At 50.5% G+C, this 17,165-nt stretch overlaps 2 protein-coding genes across 2 annotated transcripts; both read left to right on the top strand.

The window, feature by feature from the left end:
• Window positions 1–5,000: 5,000 nt before the first annotated feature.
• Window positions 5,001–10,576, top strand: SLC10A4 (solute carrier family 10 member 4). Its single transcript, XM_037034232.1, has 3 exons — window positions 5,001–5,802; window positions 6,542–6,752; window positions 9,959–10,576. The coding sequence occupies exons 1-3, from the start codon at window positions 5,201–5,203 to the stop codon at window positions 10,469–10,471; spliced, it is 1,326 nt and encodes a 441-aa protein (XP_036890127.1). The 5' UTR covers window positions 5,001–5,200; the 3' UTR covers window positions 10,472–10,576.
• Window positions 10,577–11,879: 1,303 nt separating this feature from the next.
• On the top strand, window positions 11,880–15,715 carry ZAR1 (zygote arrest 1). Its single transcript, XM_037034179.1, has 4 exons — window positions 11,880–12,846; window positions 13,982–14,074; window positions 14,154–14,228; window positions 15,468–15,715. The coding sequence occupies exons 1-4, from the start codon at window positions 11,929–11,931 to the stop codon at window positions 15,609–15,611; spliced, it is 1,230 nt and encodes a 409-aa protein (XP_036890074.1). The 5' UTR covers window positions 11,880–11,928; the 3' UTR covers window positions 15,612–15,715.
• The last annotated feature ends 1,450 nt before the right edge of the window (window positions 15,716–17,165 follow it).

The following is a 17,165-nucleotide window of genomic DNA, read 5'->3' as shown; positions in this document are numbered from 1 at the left end:
TTTGGCTGAAAGGGAAGGAAGGTGCATTAGCTTGTAGAAGCAGGAAGGCAGAGGGTGTCTTGGGAAAAGACCCCAACAGGGACTTCGGTGCAGCGAGCATTCTCCTCTGTAGCTGTCATCTGCTTTGTTTAAGATTTTATTTTTGGCTTCGTTTCCCAGGTAAGGTGATTTCATAAAATGGAACGATGGTTAGTACCAGCTTCTGGGCTCACAACTTTCCAACTTCTTAACAAGACAGGAAAGGGAAACTTTCCCCATGGCTCTCACTTTAAAAAGAAACTCACAGGGAAGGACCCTAACTGGCTTGGGTTGGCACACTTTCCACCCCCTGTATCGGTCACTGAGCGGAGAATACCCATTCCGAGTCACATCATATACACACTTTAACTCTCACAAATTCAACCATGAGCGTAAAACAGGGAAAAGCAGGGGGAAGACGATGGATATGCGTGGGGGGTGCTGCCAGCCGCTGGGCCCACAGCGAGCACAGGGTGAGCCTGGAGATGTGACTCCGCCGTTTCCCAGCCAGTCTCAGCGTCCAGAGCTTGCTTTGCCGTGGCCTGAGAACCTGGAGAAATGGTCCAGGGCATCGCTTCCTATAACACAGCCTCTAAATGCAAGGTAGCCACTCGGCCAAAAAACAGCCATCTGTCTCAATATGGGAGGTGGGTGAGAAGCATTGGCATGGCCTTCATGAAGAAAGATAATTACACTCTTATAGACTTTTAAAAGATTTTCAAGGACAGTTTTACCTGTATATGAATTTCTCCTCACAAGCTGACATTAAAATCTAACCCCTGCCTAGGATTACTTCGATTTCTATATTAACATGGGATCCTGGCTGGTCTGGCTCAGCAGATTGAGTGCCCACCTGCTAACCAAAAGGTCACCAGTTGGATTCCCAGTCAGGGCACCTGCCTGGGTTGCAGGCCAGGTCCCCAGCTAAGGGCATGCTAAAGACAACCAATGGATATATCTCTCACACATCAATGTTTCTTTCCCTCTTTTTCTCCCTTCCTTCTCCTCTCCCTAAAAATAAATACAATCTTTTTTTAAAATAAAAAAAAATGGGTCTTGGGGCCACCCCTTACTCAGCCATGGACAACTCAGAAGCAGGGTGCTTTAGGCGGGGAGTGGCTGCCATTTGGGCTTTATGCTGGGAGATTTTGATGGTGGGTTTCCATCTAAAGGGAGGGTTGTCTGGTGGTCTCCTAGGAGAACAGGGAGGAGCCAGAGGGAGGGGGGACAATTGAGAGTACGTGCACTGGAGTGACTACAGGGACCTACACGGCACAGTGTAGGGACCTGAGATGTTTCAGGTAAGGTTGGATTGTTTACGAACATCTTCCGCCACCTGGCCACCCTTGGAGTCCACTCCCCTCCTCTGGTCCTCCCTGGGGCTCACTTCCTGCCTTTCTGGTCCACTTTAGAGCCTGGCTGCTTGTTAGTGTGGTTTACATCCACTTCATCCCCACACTATTGCTGCCATGGTGCTTGTGTATAGCAGCATCTTCCTTCGACTCACATGAAATTTCAATTCAGCTACAAACATACTGAACTTGGAACCTCAGCTCTCCTCTCCACCTAGAACCGGGTCAAGATCCCTAGAGGACCAGGCGGGCTTCGCTCTTTCCTCTTCACCAATCCTGGGACAGCATCCCAGGCCCAGGCCCTTCGCCTCCTCTTTTCCCAGCTGGTATATTCCCCACAGTGTAGGGTGTGTGCTCCACAGCGTGGACATCCTAGCCCCCGGGAGCCACCGCTCATCATCTTTATCCAGGTAAGGTTGCCAGGTGAAAAATTGAATATTTGTGACATCTTTCTACCAAATACTTTATATATTGTTGATCCGAAATTCAAATCTCACTGGACACCCAGTGTTTTATTTGCCGCATCTGGCAAGGCTTCCCTCCATACGACTTCTTGCCGGCCTGGCCCAGGACGTTCCTGAGCAGGTTGTAAGGTGCCTGGAATGCACTGTGAACAATCACTGAGGCCCTCACTGACTGAAAGTATTCAGACTCTCATGCCCAATAGTCCTCTGGATTTTATACTTTAAAAAGTAACATTTATATTTTTCTGATTATAAAATATATTTATGGCTAAAATCTGGAAAACACAAATAAAATAGAAAGAAAAACAAATAAAAGTCACTTTTAATACTAGCACTCAGGTGTAATATAATATACATTGGGAAAATTTCCTCTAAAGTTATATACATTTTATAAATTTACTAAAATATAAAGTGCATGTGTATGTTTACAGACTTTTAACTTGTTTTATCACTTAAGATCTTATCTCAGGAATTTCCCCCTTGTCATTAAATATTCCTCCCAGTAGATTTTAAATATTTTATTTATTTATTTATCTTTAGAGGGGAAGGAGAGAGGGAGAGAAACATCAATGTATGGTTGCCTTTCCTGCGTTCCCTGCTGGGAGTTGGCCTGCAGGGAACTGGCCTGCAACCCAGGCATGTGCCCTGACTGGGAATCGAATCACGATCCTCTGGTTCGCAGGCCTGTGCTCAATCCACTGAGCTACACCAGCCAGGGCTTCCTCCCAGTAGATTTTAGACCCTCCTAGGAACCTGGTACATGGTGTGCAACATGGCTCTAAATGAATTTTCCTCCACAGCACGTTTTCCGAGTGCCACATTATCATCCCTCCTTCTATGCATCTCTCCCTTCTGGGCTGGCAAAGCGAAGGGGAGACCATCGAGGAAGCTAAGTGACCCACGCAGTTCGCCAACAACACCACACCTGGAGAATGAGCTGTTTCCCAAGTCTGAGTTTCCTCCTAAAGAGTGAAGGAGAGATCAAGAAGAAGAGAGAAGGCCAGGACGTCTGCTTCCTTCACATAGACGAAAACCGCATCGGGAGGTGAGAAAACAGGTCCCTGAAGCCTGTTTAGTGATCCTGCTGGCTTACAAACCGAGTCCATCCCGTCCCTATCTGCTTCTGAGGCTCCGCCCATTGAACAAAACACCTCCCAATCCCTCCCCAAACCTCCAGAGGAGCTGGTTGGATGAGTTGGTCTGCCTGTAATTACTGCTTATTTGATTCGATTGTGGATTTTAACTTCGTTAACAGGAGGAGGGGACAAAGGGGAGTGGAGCCTGCAGCGCTGGGCTTCAGCTGGTCCTCTGCCCGGTGTGTTCTGGGATTATCTTCCCCCGCGGCTGGGCAGCGCCTCCTCCTTATGTAGCCTGTTTCCCCACACCTCCCCTGGATGAACTCACACAGCCAAAGTAACCCCGCCGGCGTGTTCCATTATATATCCAAATATGTTCCTTTTGCTTCCATAAGCCTAAACGAAAACTTATTTTTGTTGTTGTTTTGTTGTTAGTGTTTTGGAAAAGGACGAGGTTTGTTGTTTTCCTAAATGCTTGCAGAAGCATTTTCCTAAATGTTTGCATGCATTTTCCTCAATGTGTGCCCTCGCAGAAATTGTGTGTCACGGAGAAGGAATAACTCATTGGTGATTAAGAATACAATTCTGGGAACAGGGCACAGACCAACAGCTGCCACAGGGGAGGGGGGAGAAGGGGAATAGTGGAAAGAGGGGAAGGGGTTAGTCAAAGAACATGTATGGATGACCCATTGACATGGGCAAGGGTGTGGGGATGGACCGTGGGAGCGGGGAGGGCCTAGCCAAGGAGGGCAAAGGGGTGGGGGTGGGGAATTGGGCCAACGGTAATAGTATAAACAAGGATAATAAAAAAGGAGAAAAAAGAATGCAATACGTTGTGAGTTGAGTCTTATTTTTCCTATTCGCTGTCATTCTGAGGAGATTTGGGGTGGAGAAAATATAAACACATCCAGGCTATGTTCCTCCTTTTAGCTCAGTCCACCGAGGAGAAGTGGAAGTTGTCCATGTCCTCTGGAGTCAGAAGTCGAGCCAGGTGGGACCAGCCCCCAGGAGGAGGAATTCGTTCCAGGATCTAACCCCACAGAAGCTAAACCCCGATCCTTGACTTTGGCCTAGACAGTCCCATGTGGGCTTTCGTAGCTCACCTGGCTATCACTTTACGGTCTGCCTGACAGCCAGGTGCTTCTCAGACGGCTGTGTGGCTGGTGAGCAGAGGCCCTTTCCCTGGTAGATGGATGTATCCAGCATCCATCGTCGTCAAGTCTCCTTTCCCAAGAACTCAGAATTTGATTTGTTTGGGGGATAGCACCTGTCTGAGGCAGAGAATCTCACCACTTTATTTCCTTCCAGTCCTTTAATCCTGTGCCAGAGCTCTAGTGTTCATAAATCTATAACGAAGGAAATATCCTCTCCCCACCTGCCAATAACTTCCAGAACACACATCGCCCCCCAGCCCGCCCCCTCAGAGCCCTTTCTAAGCCGAGCTCGCCAGTGCACTCTCTAATGACGCATTACTTCTCGCCTTGGTCAGGAATTTGTGGGTCTGGTTGAGGAGGCAGAGGCTTCCCTGTGCCTGATTCCCTGCGTGTGAAGGTCGACCTAACAGCATCCCTCTCAGGGCCAAACGAAATAGTGCACACACACTGGCCTGAGAGCCCGCTTACGCAAAAGCTGCCAGTATGATTCCATAAAAAAATCTAATTTAAAAATTGTGCCTGCAAATTAAAGCAGATAGGGAGTGTGTCTTCCTACCGGAGAACAGCTCGTGTTAAGTCAGCCCCCACCCCTCCCCACCTCCTGAGGTCAGGACTGCAGGCTGTACAGGGTACAGGGTTCATGTTCGTGCGTAGATTGTTTTCTTCTCTCTTCCTCCGAGCCTGGGTCTCCAGATTTTATTATCAAGAAGCAGAGCCCATCAGAGAACTTGATCAGCAGCCAGGGACGTTTTTTTCCTGTTCTTGTCCTTTGTCAGGTCTTTGTTCCGCCCCTGGCTACACTCTAACAGAACCACTTACTGGTGATTAAAAGGAGGGGACTCGGCGGCGGGGCGGGGCCTGCGGGGCGCGGGGCGCGGCGATTGGGTTCACCCTCGGGGGCTGCGCTGTCTTAAGTGCCAGCCACCGGGCGTCGGCCGGGCGCGCGCGGAGCCTCGGACTGGCCAGCCCCACCCGACGCCACGGAGACGTCAGCGACCCGCAGCAGCCGAGGCTTGGAAACCGACGGACGGACGGGCGGACGGACGGGCAGACTGCGTCCAGCGCGCGCGGCAGGAGGGAACAGACACCCGCAGAGCGGACAGAAGCCAGACCTGCAGCCTCCGGGCGACGGCGCCATGAACGACAACGACAACGCCACCCTGCTCTTCATCCCGTCCTCTCTGCAGCCGGACAACTACACCCTGTCGCCCAATGCCAGCAGCCCGACCCCCAGCCCGGACTTCTCCGGGGCTCCCACCCCCACCCCCAGCGCCGGCCCCAGCCCCGGCCTCAGCCTCGGGCCGGGTCCCAGCGTCAGTTTCAGCCCCGGCCCCGCTCCGACTCCGGGGCCCACGACCAGCGGCTTCGCGGGCGGCGCGGGCAGCCCGGGCGCTTCCCCGTTCCCGCGGCCCTGGGTCCCCCACGAGCCCCCCTTCTGGGACACGCCGCTGAACCACGGACTGAACGTGTTCGTGGGCGCAGCCCTGTGCATCACCATGCTGGGCCTGGGCTGCACCGTGGACGTGAACCACTTCGGGGCGCACGTCCGGCGGCCCGTGGGCGCGCTCCTGGCCGCGCTCTGCCAGTTCGGCTTCCTGCCTCTGCTGGCCTTCCTGCTGGCGCTCATCTTCTCGCTGGACGAGGTGGCCGCCGTGGCGGTGCTCCTGTGCGGCTGCTGCCCAGGCGGCAATCTCTCCAACCTCATGTCCCTACTGGTGGACGGCGACATGAACCTCAGGTACGGAGCCGTGTCCCTCAGGTGTCTTTCTCGTTCCAACGCGTCGCGTTTGCAGCAGAGGGCAGAGGGTTCTAGACCTGGAGGAGGGAGAGGAAGGCGAGGCGGCTAGAATGAGGCAGGGAAACGGGGAAGAGGCGAAGCAGAGGAAGATGTTGGCGCCCGGGTTCTAGAAGTCGAGGCAGAGCTGAACAGGTAGTGTTGCCTAGACTAGACTTGGAAGGAGCTGCTCTGAGGGTCCCGGGGACCCTCCCTGAGGGTCGGGGTGTCGGTGCAAGTCCCTGGGAGACAAGGAGAACTGGCCACTCGCCTGAAATGCACACAGAACAGGGCGATCGGTCCCAATAAAGAGCTATCTCATATAGAGGACAACGTGACTGAGTTGAATCCAACAAGTATTTAGCAGCTTTACCATGTCTAACAGGATATTTGGAAGGCTTAAAAGAGAAAAAAATGCCTTGCCCTCAAAATCATCCAGGCTTCATAGGTTTTACAAAGCCAGGGGCACCGGTACTTTTTTTCCTCCCCCTTTGCCTGAGGTTCATGTTTCAGTTGGACTTGGACATGCAGCTCACCTGGCCTTCCCCCTGGATGAAGTAGGTTCTCCCCAGACCTCAAGCTGGGGACTTGCCGTCGCCACCTTTTTCCTCCACCCAGTGTGCAAGATGGAGGGTCACCATGTGCCAGACAGGCCCTTTGGCACAGGGCCCGTTCTGACTCCTGTCCCTCCCCTTTTCTGCAGCATCATCATGACCATCTCCTCCACGCTGTTGGCCCTGGTCCTGATGCCCCTGTGTGTGTGGGTCTACAGCCGAGCTTGGATCAACACCCCTCTGGTGCAGTTGCTGCCCCTAGGGGCAATCACTCTGACTCTCTGCAGCACTCTCATCCCGATTGGGTTGGGCGTCTTCATCCGCTACAAATACAACCGTGTGGCTGACTACATTGTGAAGGTAACATCACTCTTTCCACACGGAGCTGAACCCCTGCTGAAATGCTAGGAAGTTTGGGGGAAAGGGGTAAGAAAGAAAAGACGCTGGTAGCCCTTGCGCAGATAAACTTAAAAAAAAAGTTTATGCCACAAAGATCATTTTCACCTTCAAATTTCAAAAAATCATAGCTTTAATCAAGACAGATTTATTAAAAACAGCACAAGAGAACTCAATACTCATAAGAGGAAACAGATCATGTGGGGAATAGATGGCAGCGCGTCAGAGGGAAACGTGTCCCATGAACAACGAGTGTATTACAAACAAGCCCGTGAAATAAGGTTACTTTAGTCGAGCCTGTATAGTGTTTTAAAATGCATTACTCTGTTTTTCAACGGCGGAAGTCTGAGTAATTCTGTAGACTGCTGCTTTCTAAAAATAAGTTGACACTAATAAGACCAAAAGTAATTTAAAAATTACATCATGGCAATAGAATAGAATGCACAAAATATGAACTTCAAAGCACAAAATAAAATTAGATTGTGAATAAATAATGCAAGCCGTTACTAAATTTGTGTGTTCCTTTTCTCCTTCCCCACTGCAATATTTCATATAGTTTCTTTTTTTTTAATTTTAGAGTGAGAGCGAGTAAGGGAGGGAGAGAGAGAAACATAGATTTGTTGTTCTACTTATTTTTTTAAAGATTTTATTTGTTTATTTTTAGAGAGGGGGGAAGGGAGGGAGAAAGGGAAAGAAACATCAATATATGGTTGCCTCTTGCACGCCCCCTACTGGGGACCTGGCCTGCAACTCAGGCATGCGCCCTGACTGAGAATCTAACCTGTGACCCTTTGGTTCACAGGCCCGTGTTCCATGCAATGAACCACACCAGCCAGGGCTAATTTATTTTCTAAAGCAGTCTAAATACATAGAGGGGCTAACTTTTATTAATATTAAAAATAGTTCTTTTCTGTACATATATCCAGCCTCAGGATGAAGTAATTGTGTTTTATAATAAACATATATGTTCTGAGTGTAATACATACGTATGTACATGTAAATATACATAGATTTCATATATTTTTTATTGTTGTTCAAGTACAGTTTTCTGCCTTTCCCACCCACCCCAGCCCAACCCCCCAGCCCTCCCCATCTCCCTCTGGTTTCCACCTGCCCCCTCCCATTATTGTCCGTGTGTCCTTTATAATTGTTCCTGCATCTATATAATACTCTTAATATATCAATAGATAACCTGGAAGTGCATTAAGAACATACTAAGCTTAATCTTTTAGCTAACACTATTAATGTGACATTTACTATAATGCCTTAGGATTCTAAGAGAAAGTCAAATAAATAAGTTATCTCCATGCTAAAACAGATAAATATATTTAAATAATACATAATTCAAGGAGACTGGCTAACTTTAAGCTGAACTCATCGCCACTCCTGAACCAGCAAACTCATGGGATAGGCTTTATACCATTCTCCTACTTTTGCCAACACTGTAAAATGAGCACCCCATGTCAGTTCTCACCCAGAGGACTTAGAATAGGACAAAGGAGACTTCGGGGCCGTTATTTTCACAATGAAGAGTCAGACTTTCTGTCCAAGCTTTTGATGTGGGCACACTTTGAAACTCAATATAAGAAAAGTTTTGATTTATAATAGCTTGGTTTCTACCAATTAATTGCACACGGGCAGCAGGAGTCCCTTACATAATGATAATTGCAGCATCCTCTAGGGTGGACTTTTTAACCGGCCCAGGTAGGTTTTAACCACCTTTGGAAAGTACTATATGTGCCAGTCCCACAGGCCCCTAAGGGGCTCCCCTGACATCCAGGGAACCAGAAACGGCACTGTTCTTCTGGACCTGTCGTCTCCCTCACAAACACCTCTCACTCCACCCCTGCCCCCATTTAGAAAAACAAGCTAATTACCAGTCTGAAGAAGTAGGAATGGAATTTTTATGTTTCTACTTGCTATGTACACAGTCTGTCTTCTGAATGACTGAAATGTATCAGTCAAGATGACACTGTTTTATATAGTCAGTTGTTCTCTATTACAAGTCCATCTACTGTAATAATTTCTAAGCACCACTGGAGACTCGTGGGTGGGAGGTTTCCCAAGAGCAGGTGAAAAGGGGGGAATTGCAAAATTGCAACAGATACCTCACCTGTTTTGTTTACATTTTTCCCCTTACTTAATCCAACAGTTAGTAACTGCTTTTGATATTGCTATCAATTCTCAGAGGTATAAACTATTTTCAAGGTGAAAAATATCACACACTTGTTTTCATAAGTTTTTTTAAAGATTTTATTTATTTATTTTTAAAGAGAAGGCAAAGAAGGGAGAAAGAGAGGGAGAGAAACGCCCAGGTGTGGTTGCCTCTCACACGCCCCCCAGTGAGGACCCGGCCCACACCCCAGGCATGTGCCCTGACCGGGAATTGAACCAGTGAGCTTTGAGTTCACAGATCGGCACTCAATCCACCGAGCCACACCAGCCAGGGCCATAAGTTTTTTTTTTATAAAAAATTTAAAAACTATTTTATTTATTTTTAGACAGGGAAAGAGAGGGAGAGAGTTAGAGAAACATCAATGTGGGGTTGACTCCTACATGGCCCCCACTGGGGACCTGGCCTGCAATCCAGGCATGTGCCCCCACTGGGAATTGAACGGGCAACCCTTTAGTTCCCAGCCTGCACTCAATTCACTGAGCTACACCAGCCAGGGCTTCATAAGTTTTAATAGCCTGTTATCTCGTGTGTTAAACTAGAGCTAATTGCTTATGAAAAACAAGGGTCCTGATCCAGGAAAGTAGTGTCCATTCGTCCACTCTACTCACCGGACCATGGTGGTGTATTGGGCTCAATTCTAATTGCTGTGTTATTAGGAGGCACATTCGTGCATTCAGCGCATGCTCGGAACAGTCAAAACTCAGACAGACTTTTGACTGAAAGCCTGAGGGGGGGGCAGTCCAGGAGAAGAGTAGCCTTCCCCACATAACCATTTTGTGAACTTTTGTAGGCTGTTTTGCAGGAGGAGCCTCCAGCCCCTTAGAGCTGTGCAGCGTGGTGCTGGTGGCCTCCTGACAAGGTGGCTGTCAAGATCTCCAGTTTGTGTGGGCCATCAGAGTACACGGTCTCTTCCAAGAGCCTAGGATTTCCTTGCCTGAGTTCCTTTTCAGCTACCTTCTTTGTGATGGTTCGTTTATTCATCTTCTATCACTAGGTTTCCCTGTGGTCTCTGCTAGTGACGCTGGTGGTCCTGTTCATAATGACCGGCACTATGCTAGGACCTGAGCTGCTGGCAAGTATTCCTGCAACCGTGTACATGATAGCGATTGTCATGCCTCTGGCAGGCTATGCTTCAGGCTACGGCTTGGCCACTCTCTTCCATCTCCCACCCAACTGCAAGAGGACTGTCTGCCTGGAGACAGGTAGCCAGAATGTGCAGCTCTGCACCGCCATTCTCAAACTGGCCTTCCCACCTCGCTTCATAGGAAGTATGTACATGTTTCCCTTGCTCTATGCCCTTTTCCAGTCTGCAGAAGCAGGGGTTTTTGTTTTATTATATAAAATGTATGGAAGTGAGATACTGCACAAGCGAGATCCTCTTGATGAAGACGAAGACACAGATATTTCTTACAAGAAACTAAAGGAAGAGGAAATGGCAGACACGTCCTATGGCACAGTGAAGGCAGATAACTTCATCATGATGGAGACCACTCAGACTTCTCTCTAAACGCGGAGACGCGCAGCAGCCCGATCCTGCTGAAGCACCACTTCGTATTTACAGTCTGTGATAGTGTACATGGTTTACATGAAGGGTAACAACTGGTTCATGTTATATACTTGTAACAGTTCCGATCTTCCCACTGTAAGGTGGCCTGGGTGTGTCCACCAAGCGCTTCCACAAGTCACCGATCAGTGTCCTGCTGAGACTCACACCTGGAACTGCTGAAGCCTGAACAAGTCCAATGTGCTATTTGGCTTTCACCATGACCAATTTCTATGACTGTTTCAAATACATAAACGAGTCTATGGCCATACCACCCTGAACGTGCCCGATCTCGTCAAATATGTAAATGCTTAGAAAACAGGGTCTTGGAGATGTAGAATTTTGGTGAACTATCTTATATTAGTAAAAAAAAGCTATATTTGTAAAGCATAATTGAGTTTAATGTAATCGTTGTGTAAAAAAAAGTGTGTTAGCTCAACTTACAAATACTTGACAATGTTGAAATTTGACCCGTATTTAGAAAAATCCTCAAATAGGCCAATTAAACAATATATAGTGTTTTAGTGTCAAACCTGTTTCAAATCAGAAAAAAAAATACATTAATGCATTTGTTTATTTGATCTGGTATCTATTGGTGATTGAACAGACAACATTTTTCAGGTGGACAAAGCATTTTCTTTCCAACTGGGGACTGACGTAGTCTTTTGCAGTGCTGTTACCGCACCACAAATCACTTTATCTTTTGAAGGGATGATAGGATTGGGAAAATTTGAGGAACAACTCTCCACCCCGGAGAAGAATAGTCATCAGCGCCTCGGCGTACATCACAATACCTGGAGGTCAAAGTGTGAGGTGGGGCGAGTCTGAGGGGGCGGGGCACGTGCTGGGGGCGGAGAGTGGGGCAAGACTGTCGGCCTGGCTATGGGCGTCCCACAGTGCTTTCCTTGCACACTTACTAAAAAGGCTCAGTGGGTGGGTAGACTTCTCGAGCACCTTTGAGATAATTAACCTATAATCTGAGATCATAGATAAGCCGAACCTAACAGTTCCCCAAACCTTCGCATTTTTGCCCACTAGCCAGAGAGAGGCTCCCAGCCTCGCTTCAGCTTCCTGGGCGGAGCAGACACCTGGAACAATCTAGGTATGGGGACCACCTGGTTCAGCTACTCCAGGTGAGAGCTCTGTCTTGTTGGAGTGCTCTTCCCCTGGGGAAGTGCCCTTAACGAATCACGTCGTGCATCGCAAAGAAAGCCTCTTTCCAGAACATCTAAGGGTATTTGTGCGGACCTCCGGGTGTGGAAAAGTTCCACACGGACCTGGTCCGGGAGCAGCCCTCCCGGCGGAGACGCGGGGACACAGCCGGGGAAGGAAGGCTGCGGCAGTGAGGCAGGCTCCGGGCCGCCCCCGCAAGGCCGCCTATTTAGGGCGCGGCGGCAGGCCGCACGGCCGGGGCTGCGCTTATGGCTTCCCTGGGGGACGAAGTGCAGGACGGTTACATGTACCCAGCGTGCGCCGCCTACTCGTACCCGTATCCTTACCCGTCCGCCTCCAAGGGCAAGGGCCTAGCGGGCGGGGGCAGCTGGCGGCCCCGCGGCGGGGGCTACCCTCCCGCGGCTTCCTCCTCCTCCTCGGCCGGGGCGGCCCCGCCGTCCTTCCCCGGCTACGGGCAGCTGATGGCCGCTGACTACTTCGACAACTTCCAGAGGGCGCAGCTCATGGCCCTCCTGTCCCAGGTGAGCCCGGGCCTGGCCCCGCGGCTCCGCAAGGTCGGCAGCCGGGACGCGGCGGTGCAGGTGAACCCGCGCCGCGACGCGTCGGTGCAGTGCTCGCTGGGGCGCCGCACGCTGCTGCGCAGGCCCCGCGACGCCGGGCCCCCGGCCAGCCCGGGCCCCGAGGGCGCGGCCGGCTGCACCGCCTCCCCGCAGCCCGCCGGCGGGGGCCCGGAGCGCGACAGCCCCTCGAGCGGCGGCCCGCGGCCCGTGCACTTCCCGCGCACCGTCGCGCTGTACTCGCCCCTGGTCTCCCGCCGCCTCACCACCTTCCTGGACGGCGCCGAGGCCGCGGCGCGCGAGCAGAGGCCCGGGGCGCCAGACGCGGAGCGAGGGCCGCCACCCGCGAAGCCCCGAGACGCCCAGCCGGGAGAGGGGTCGGCGAGGAGTGAACCCCAAGCGCCGCAGTCCCAGGAGGAGGAGGCGGAGGCCGGGGCCGCGGCGCGGCCGAGCTGGGAGCCGCCGGAGACCCGGGCAGCCGAGGCCGCCCCGCGGAGCGCGTCCAGGAGCCCGGAACAGCAGCCGCTGGCGCGGGGCGCCCAGGCCGCCGAGGGCGCGAGGTCGTCGCCGCGGAGCCCGGAGCCGGGCAAGGAGCGCCTTCGCTTTCAGGTGAGGCCCGAGTCGGCCCGGGAACTGGCGAGGGGCGCAGTGGGGCTCCGGGGCGTGCGTCTCCTCCGGGTTCGAGTTCCTGCCCGCTCCCGGCCGTGGAGCGCGGAAGAGGTCTGAGGGCAGCATGGCCATCCTCCCTCCGCCAACAGTAAAATCAGTTGTAGCCTGATTGTTTACGGCAATTGCAAAATAGCAGCACCAAGTTGGGCGAGGTGACTTGCGTATTCCGAGCACATTTGCTGCCTAACCTGGGGTCGTGGGCACGCGGTCCAGTGTTGACCGCGAATTCGGTGGTCTAGGGAGGGCACCCCGCTAACATCGGCAGGTGGCCTTGTTGGCAGGAGAATTGAGTCCCAAGAATCCCACTCGGCTGACCGAACTTAATGTGGCAAAAGCCCAACAGGCGACCACCAGAGTCCGCTCACTCCTGGTTCTTGCCCGGGTTTCCAAAGCTTCTACTGGAAGCGAGAGCTACTGTAGTGCCTCTCAGGATCTTTCCTCTCTCCTGGAAAGCACCCCAACTCGAACGCAGAGCTGCATGTGCATTGGGCAGGCTCGGAGGGCCAGTTCACGCCGGCTGAACCCCAAAGGGCTGGAGTACCCAGAGGGCAGTTGCGGTCCAGGACAGTGGGGAGGCATGGGCAGGCGGCTGGAGGCCGGAAGGGGGCCTCCGGTCTCTTCCACTGTGGTCCCCGGGCTCTGGGTGGGCGCGGGCGAGGGGAGGAGGCGTGAATCTATGTACGAACTTTCTTCACTCTTAACCTTTCTGCACTTTGATTTGCTCACCTGTGAAAGTGCTGCGTGCTTTCCCGAGTTCCTTTCCTTTTTGAAGGTCTAACGCCAGAAACTTGTTTACACCTTGTTTTCCCTCGCCTATTTGAGGGAAAACACCTACCTGCTCAGTAATTTGCTTTAGGAACCAAGTTAATCTGGCATATAAACTTTTGGGTGCTCACGGCATGCTTATCTGCTTAATTAAGCCATTAGCTCACCTAATTACTACTGACCCTGCTTCTCTCCTCCACGACCTGAAGGAAGTTACCAATTTTAAGTAGCACATAGATCCTTCTCAGCTTCTGAAATGGGTACACATTCAGATGCTGTGTCGGTTACACTGTGGCGTTCTCTCGTGCAGTTCTTGGAGCAGAAGTATGGCTACTATCACTGCAAGGACTGCAACATCCGATGGGAAAGCGCCTACGTGTGGTGCGTGCAGGGCACGAGCAAGGTGAGCACCACGTGACTGGCACCCTTTAACAAATAATGTCAAAAAGGTTTTGTTTTCAGTTTTTCCTCTCTCGTCGCAGGTTTACTTTAAGCAGTTTTGCAGAACTTGTCAGAAGTCTTACAACCCTTACCGAGTGGAGGATATTACCTGTCAGGTAAGTTGAATGTTTGCATTTTTATGCCTGAACTGGGGAGTGGTGGAGGTTTTTGGTGTGGTTTGTTGGATGTGTTTCCTAAAAGAGGTGAGGTTCTCAGGGACCTTCAGGTTTTGACAACTTTTTGTCAGGAGTTTGGGAACAATACTTGGAGGTTTCCTTCTGCCCTTGCAAATCTTGATCGTGGTAACATTTTAGAGGCCAGCACCGCACTTGAACTATGGAAGAATGCTTGCCTCACCTGCTGCTCAGTCTAGTGTGGGAGAAAGCAAGCGGAAGAGGAGGAGACCGTTCTACTAACATGAGGTGGCAAAAGTTGCGTTTTGCCCAAATGCTTTTCATGGAGCATATGCCCAATTTAATTTACTTGGTATAAGCATGGCGTTTTAAAGTTTAGTCTTGTCTGAGAGCTTGCAGAAGGAGAATAATTTGTTTTGAAGCACATCTAAGTTGCTGAGCTTTATAGGGTTAAGTGGTAACATTGCTTATTTGCTATTAATGGCGCACTGCGCTGTGCTGAGGGGCCGAGGCAGCCTAAGATGAAAGAGGTGACTAAACTTGCCAATTATCACACAGAAAGTGGAGCCTCACTTGCCCGTTGAGACAGCCTAATCAACGCACTTGACTTGAGCTGGATGTCGAAAACATTATCACCACAGGGTGGATGGTGGGGAAACGAAGTGTGGACAACTATTTAGACTCCCATAGATCGTGGCAAAGTCGGGGGAGGTTCTTAAGTAGGATGCTTAACCACCCTTCTGTGGGCTCAGCAGTTGCTGCTTTACCTTCGGCCTCAGCTTGAGGTCATTTGCAGTAGGTTGGGGTGGAGTGAGGGCCAAGGTCACTGGTGCCAGTCCTGACCCACAGCTTGCTATTAGCCACTAGCCTTACATTAGCTTTCCTTGTTTTGCAATACATTTATTTTAACTCCTGTTCCCTGTTTACTTGTTCTCCATCCTTTGAGCGCAGGAAAAGACTTCCTGTAAGAAAACTGTTCCAAAAGAAACAATTCCAGACTAAACCATATGCAACATGGGACTACGAACAAATGGTTAAACCGCTTCTGTTCGTAACTGTCATCACTACGAGGGATGCAGACAGACAGACAAGCACAGGGTCCTTGCTCAGAGTGCATTCATATGTTCAATAACTGAATGGACTGGAAAACTTCTTGAAGTTCTAGGAAATTACCAAGGGTTTACCTTTTGAATGTGCTTCTTTCTCACTTTGATTTTTCAGAGTTGTAAACAGACTAGATGCTCCTGCTCAGTCAAACTCCGCCACATTGACCCTAAACGGCCCCATCGCCAAGACCTGTGTGGGAGATGCAAAGGCAAACGCCTGTCCTGCGACAGCAGTTTCAGCTTCAAATACATCATTTAAATGAGTGTAAAAGGCCGGTCCTGACCAGGTGCTAGTGGAGCAGACAAGCGAGCTTTTCTCAAGCCCCTTCTCCTTTCGGCCTCTTCCTTCTCCTGAAAGGCTGTTTTTGACAAAGCCTTTAAATAAAAGTATTGCAAAACAATTGCATAAAATCTTGTCTTTGTTTGAAGATAAAGGCTTAGGAAAGCTTGTTCCGTGCTAACAGTCTGGGCCTGTCACTTAAGATTAATGTCTGTTCACTGCATGTGGGGCAGCCAGACTCTGTAGTGTATTAATCACTTGAGAAAAATTTAGAGGGGTTCATATGTGAGATGCACCCCTTACGTGGGTCTGTGGGGTTGGAGCTTATAAACAAGATGTGAATTGAACAAAGAGCAGCCAACTCACCATTAAAATAAGCATGCTTCTGAAGGGGGTGGAGGCAGAGCCGTCTTGATGTGTGGGGGTAACCCCAAGGGGCTGGCTGGCTGGCTGGCCAGCTGTGGGTGGGAGATTCAGTGCATCCTGGTGACCTCAGTCTAGTAGGTGACACACTCCTGGGCAGAGGTGGGGGTGAGGAGGCATGCTGTAAACAAAACTGAGTTGTTCTTAATCACAATTTCACAGCTGGGGCTTGGATGGGGTTGCTAAGGGAGGCTTCTTTACGACGTTAGATAACTTTGTTAAGTGGACTTAAAGGTGGGAGCTCTCTAAAAATAGGGTGTCTAAGTGTACTTACAGATTTTCAAGTGAGTTGACAAAGATCACTGTTAAACTTTTTATTGACTAGCAGTTCTGTAACTGCAAAGTGTTTTCTCCATCTAACATAAAGATTCTCTTGTAAGGACACCTAATAGCTTCCTACATGAGTCCCAAGAAAACAGGCGGGGGCCCCGAGCTCTCTTGAGCCAGAGCCTCAGGCGCCCATGGACTCGGAGTTGAGGGCTACTGCCTCACATCATAGGCACCGGGTGCTCACTGCACCGTCTCTCCGATTTTCTAAGCAGAGCAGCCCCTTCAGGTTTACCCTTACTGCCTCAGACAGGCCATATAAGTCAGTGAACCTATGGGACACTTGTGTGTAGACAAATGCAAGGAACAAAAACCTGAAGTGAGTCTGACATCTCTGGAGCCCTTAGCACAGGTGGCAAACACAAGGCCTTTGGGCCGAATCTGGCCCTTTACCTTGTTTCTGCCCTGCGGTGGCGTCCAGCTCCTTGCCCCTAGTTAAGGAGTAGTTACGTTTATATAGCCCTAAAAATACATTCAGCCCTTTGAAGGCAACCATGAGGCTGATGTGGGCCCTGGTGAAAATGAGTTTGACTCCCCTGCCTTAGAGCAGTGGGAAAGGCCCTCTGTATCCTTATGGACCTAGGCAGGTGCTGCTGAAAATGCAGATTCCTAAGCCACTGCCCCTGTGAGTCCCTAAGTTAAACATTTAACAGGCACCCCAGGTGCTGTTTATGGAACTAAAGTGTGGAAGCCAACAGCTGAGTCAGCTTTGCACTTCCTAACCAAACCTGGGTGTGGCCTCTGCCATCACGGAGCTTCTAGAATGGAGGGTAGATGGCCACT

Source organism: Sturnira hondurensis, unplaced genomic scaffold (assembly GCF_014824575.4).
Source record: "Sturnira hondurensis isolate 20B ecotype Veracruz unplaced genomic scaffold, ASM1482457v3 Scaffold0022017, whole genome shotgun sequence".
Classification (NCBI taxonomy): domain Eukaryota; kingdom Metazoa; phylum Chordata; class Mammalia; order Chiroptera; family Phyllostomidae; genus Sturnira; species Sturnira hondurensis.
This window is presented reverse-complemented; position numbering and strand designations above follow the sequence as displayed.